Source organism: Vigna umbellata, chromosome 3 (assembly GCF_029865625.1).
Source record: "Vigna umbellata cultivar VRB3 chromosome 3, Vumbellata_1.0, whole genome shotgun sequence".
NCBI classification, from domain to species: Eukaryota; Viridiplantae; Streptophyta; class Magnoliopsida; order Fabales; family Fabaceae; genus Vigna; species Vigna umbellata.
The window spans coordinates 40,573,090-40,578,592 of record NC_142167.1 but is presented as its reverse complement, the minus strand read 5'-3'; the positions used below and the strand labels follow the sequence as shown (position 1 = coordinate 40,578,592).

General features: G+C 35.7%; 1 protein-coding gene across 1 annotated transcript; it reads right to left on the bottom strand.

The window, feature by feature from the left end:
* Positions 1 to 668: 668 nt before the first annotated feature.
* Positions 669 to 2,031, bottom strand: LOC124831634 (hevamine-A-like). The gene is made up of 2 exons (XM_047305686.2): positions 1,678 to 2,031; positions 669 to 1,541 (listed from the first exon to the last, which is right to left on the bottom strand). Exons 1-2 carry the CDS (start codon positions 1,951 to 1,953, stop codon positions 876 to 878), a joined length of 942 nt encoding a protein of 313 aa, XP_047161642.1. The 5' UTR covers positions 1,954 to 2,031; the 3' UTR covers positions 669 to 875.
* Between the last annotated feature and the right edge of the window lie 3,472 nt (positions 2,032 to 5,503).

The window sequence follows — 5,503 nt, the reverse complement described above, 5'->3', positions numbered from 1 at the left end:
TAAGTAAATACAAACTTCACTTTATAAACCAATTTTATGGAAGTTAGGCTTAAAATCTACTCTTTAATATTACATACAGTAATGTGCGCAAAGATGCTTTATGAAAGAACAAGAAAAATAAGATTGTGATTGCATAGAAGAAGGAAAATGAGAGACATTTTTGGATTAGGTGTTTTAGAATGTATTTTTTGATTCGAAAATGCCTTCTGGAATATTTAATCTTGAAAAAAATTTATATTCTCGATTAAATGCTTTGGAACATACTTCCGAAACTAAAAATATATTTCAAATTTGGTGTTTCGACCAACATATTTATTTTAAAAAAATATTTTTATATTTTAAACGAGTATTCGGAAAAGTATTTACGGATAAAAAAAATACCTTTTGAAACACTTTATCTAAATATTTTGTTTCTTTTCAAAATAGTACTTCGTAGGCCTTTTTCAAATCTAAACATATTTATCCAAACACTTATTCTAAAAAAAAAATGTTTAGATTTCAAATTAAATGTTTTGAAAAACATTTTTTGAATTTGAAAGTACATTATGCTACCCACATTCCGAAATATATTTTTTTTATACTTTCCAGATGAAGTATTTTGAAACAAAATTTATAGATTCGAAAATATCCTCCCAAATAGTCAATTTAAAAAGCATTAAAATTAGAGAGGTGCAGAATTTTTACTGAAATTTTATTGAAGAGTACATGAAAGAGAAAAGGATACAGGAAGAAACATCCATTATTTCAAATCCAACTTACATCCATTACATTACTTGCAACCCAAGACCATGCAGAGCATGAGTTCAGGCAAGGGAAACATAGCTGACATGTTATTTATTCCGTGCATAGTACATGCCTACGGTGGTTGTACCTTCCTACTGGTAAATTCCGTCGGAAACGGACGCCACAGACACCTGCAACTTGGACTTAATCACATTGGATAGTATGCTATCACTGTAGCCATTCTGAACATCATGGTATCTATTCCACAGCATCACTCCCCCGTAGTTGGAGGCTTCCTTCGCGTGCGGAAGCACCTCGTCGTTGAGGACCTCCGGCGGAATGTAACCGTCGCCAGCGCTGGACGCTGCTGGCACTCCCAAGAAGAGCGAGTTGTTGGAGGCTACCAAGTCGGCCCACTTGTCCCAGGACTCCAAGAGGGCGTTGGTGCCACCGGTGTAGGAGCATTTAGGGTTATTGTAGAACTGAACGAAGATGTAATCGAAGAGTTTGGTGGCGATGGCTTTGTCGAGATAGTTGATTGGGTCTGTTGGGCACTGAGGGGCTGCCGACAAGTAAAAGTAACGACCCGTCGTATGCCGTAAGAAATCGAGTTCCCTTGCAAGATCGTCCCAGTAATTCTCCGCATTTTCGATGTCGAAGTCGATGCCGTCCAGCATGACGCTTCCAAGTGGACCGTATTCGCCGATGAGGAAGTTGGTGAAGAGGTAGGTGGCCACGATCTTTGCGTCCTCCGCCGAGCTCAGCCAGTACCCTCCGGCGGCTCCTCCAATTGAAAGGAGCACCTTGATGCCTTTCTCCTGTAACCAATAACAAACACAGACCAACAATACCCCATTGAAAGAAGCACTCTGATGGTTCAAACACGATTTGAGACAGACTTAGGAACTAAAATTTTCAGAAGAAATAATGGATATTCCTGAGATCCGAGTCTACCTGGCAGTATCTAATTTGGGGCTGTAGTTGGACGCAGCTTCCCCATGAAGCATCGCAGTGACCGGCGAAGTTCACAGCTGGCGTTCTCCCTGAACCGAACTGGTCGAGGAAAGCGAGGAGCACAATGGCGTACTTTCCACTGTTACACGTGGTTATCAAATTGCCTTCTCGAGCGTCTTGGCCCCAGTACACAGCAATGCCACCATTGTCAGAGAGTGAAGAAGAGAACGTGAGGGATAAGAGAAGTATGATCAAAGCTAGTCTTTGAGGTGCCATTGGTTACTGTATGGCTTTCTTGTTTGAGTGTTGGAGAAACAGAACCAACCTATTTAAAGTGGTAAAATCTTGTCCAAACAAACAAACCGTATTAGTGATAAAAATCCTTTTTGGTTGGTTCCTGTTACTTATTAAGCAAAAATGGAAGAGGATGAGAACTAATATTTGACGACTCCTTTAAACTTATACTATCTTCAAATATAATAATTTTTAAACTAAATTTTATTTTATTTTGTTATTATTCTCATATTTTAATACATATTTTTTTTATTTTTAATTGTTTTTTTATGTATTATTATATATTTTCAATCTTACAAATACTATTATGTAAATCATTACTTTTAGTATTTATGAGGTGTTTTTAAATTTTCTATGCACTTTAAAAGATGTAAAAACAGGGAGACACACTGAATAATAGAGGATGAAATTATATGTCAACACTTTTCACAAATTTTGCAAAGTTGTGTTTAAGGAGGCCATTAGATACGTAAGTCTTTATAATGAGCTAAAAAAACAGAGATTCAAGTTGTAAATTTTTACATGGGAAGATTACGTTAAATTTTTTATCAAGTTAATCAGTTTCATTTATGAAAACAAAGGTACGTATTGCTTGATCTTCAATCATTTTTAATTAAAATAATTCAAGTATTATTATTTGATCACCAGTGCAGTCAGGGGAAACGACAGCGGTTATTTTCGCCTATAGACAGCGGTTCTTGAACCGAGGCATATACAGGCGAGGTAAAAAGGGTGGACTTTTGGCCTCGGTTCAGAACCGAGGCATAAAGGGATGGGCTTTTGGTCTCGGTTCACAGTAACCGAAACAGTAGGTTTTTTTTTTATTTTTTTAAGGACTTTTGATTCCTTCTGAACCGAGTTAGTAAGGTGATTACTTTTTTTTTGCTATTGTCTGTTCGGGTTCTCCCGGATCAGAAAAGGTAACTTTGGCATTTTCACTCTCGAGTCCCACCAATCTTCACAGCCAGAGAACCAAGCCACAGACCACCATAGAACCACCGATATTCTCCATTTTCACAGCCAGAGAACCAAGCCACAGAACCCACCAAGCCACAGAACCAGCACGCCGCTGCCGCGACTGTCACACAATATCGTGACTTAGATTAGAAATGAGGGAACCAGAAAGGCAACCATTGCCGGACCACCACAAACCCACTGAAGAACCAGGACGCCACCGCGACTCCACCAATCTTCAACACTCCATTCATCGGACCACCTTTGCCGGCCACACAGAACCACCGCAAGAGCTCTCTCTCTCCTTCGCACAACCTGCAATCAGAAAGGAAACCAACATATCGCACCACCACTCCGTAGCCACCGCCAGCATCCACGCAGATCGCAAATCCCCCAACCTCACTTCCCGCAACCCTGTTCAACCTCCATTCATCCTCATCAGCAATTTTCAACCTGCAAAATCAAGCTAAAGCCTGGTATCCCTAGATAATCACGGTATCTTCCTGATACGCTACCTAGTTGAGTTTCATCACTCTAGGTTTCCACTAGACAATGCTGCCTAATAATAGTTTAACTCAACCAAATTAATCAATCAAGTATTTGAATTCTCTTCAGAATGTGCAATCAATCAGATTTCTTATAAGTATTACACGATTACTTTCACAGAGAGAACGATGTACAATACAATTCAATCTAATAGACTTTATAGATTTTTTTCTCTCTACTTACAAATGTAAACTTATAATTCTATGAAGCTTGATTATATGTTCTTTCACTTGTATGAGGTTTGCTTTTCAGATATTCTTATCGTTGTTTGCACTTATATTCTTTTGATCTTCTTTCAAGATCTTGAATTTATAGGCTTTATGAAAAATATGCATTAGATAGTGTTTGTTTTTATCTTCTGATCATCATATCCTTTTTGTAGGTAGCAGTTGTAAGTTGAAGTCAACTTGTTAGAGTAAACATGTTTTTCAGTAGTTTAACAAAAATAGGTTGTACAAACTTTTCAACAAAACTTTTGATGGTGAGAATATTTTGTGAATGTCTTCTTTGTTTTTAACGTCCACTTCTTACTTGTATGTGATAGAGCAAGTGAATACTTGACATATACAACTGCAAAAAGTAGAGTAGATATGCATGCAGACAGATATGTCATTTTTCTTATCACTTTTATTGTTTTGAGAGATTGTGCATTTAATACTCTATAATGTGTGCTCAAAACAACTATGTGTTTTTCAAGTTTAAACAAGATTGATAGTTTAAGAATTTCTGAAAAGATACCAAGTAATTCATAAATGTTTCATCATTGGATGAAAATATTGTTTGGTACAATAAATCATTTAGCTTATATAAGGTGTTTACTAACAACGCATCTTTTATTGATCTTTGTTAAGTTCAAGAGCATGTTTAGGACAGTGTTATTCAACACATATATTTTTGGAGTGTTATTTATAGATTTTAGCATGTTTTCCAAAAACATCATTTAGCACATTATTTAGGAAGACATAGTGAGAGCTCATTTAACATTGTTTAGCAATGTACATCAAGAGTGTTTAGCAAAACTCTCATATGATATATTGATGCATATACGAGAATATCGTTTAATAGTACGTCTACTTTCATAATAATGTGTTTACTAAGGCTTCCCTCTAACCATTCAGATTTCACAATGCTTTTTAATAAGAAGTCTTTTCATTCAACGATATTGTTTTCACAAAAGTAATACTTTGTCAAATGCTCATTTCATTTATCGTTATTTGTTAAATTTTAAAATATGAAGACGTTAAACAATCTAGTCTAATAGACAATTTTGTTTTAACAATTAAAACCATTAATGCAATGGACAAAAAATTATTATAAAAAAAAAAAAGGTAAACAGTTCTACTTTAGATGGAAACAGTGGATCTAAACGTAAAAAATCCCTAAATAATTTCTTAACGGGTCCTTGATAAAATTACCTTCATATTTACATGTTCATCATGGCCAGGTTCATAATTTCCATGCATTAGTTGGTCTCTGATAGTAGAGTCTTGCATGAAAGCAATTAATGAATTAACAGCACAAAGATTTTTAGCCAAAATTACAGAGACAAATGGAAGGAACTATCGAACAAGAGTAGCTCTAGGAGCAACTTTTGGAATACGCTCTCTAGGAGTGGAAGATGAACTCGCAGCATTAGTAGTTGCAGACTGTAAACTAGATATTATGCCAAATAATAAGCTTTGAATGAAAGCGAGAGAAAATTAGTTTTTTGTTATTCAAATAAAACACATAACAAAACTGAAATGAGTGAGCATATAAATCTACATAATAACATTTCCTACTAATATTTTCAAAAGGTGAATTAGGAGTTGACATCTCAAACTTTACAGGCTGTAGGCACTCACGACTACATCTAAGATGACCTTATATCTCTTATTTTTATTTTTCCCTTTATATGCCAAGTTCCCGTCATTGAAGTTTGTTGATGTATCATTATTTGAGTTCACAAATTACATTCTTTGCACAAAGTATAAATTCATGTACATTTCTTGTAAACTCAATTTCTTTCAAATGCTAATTACCTCCTTCACAA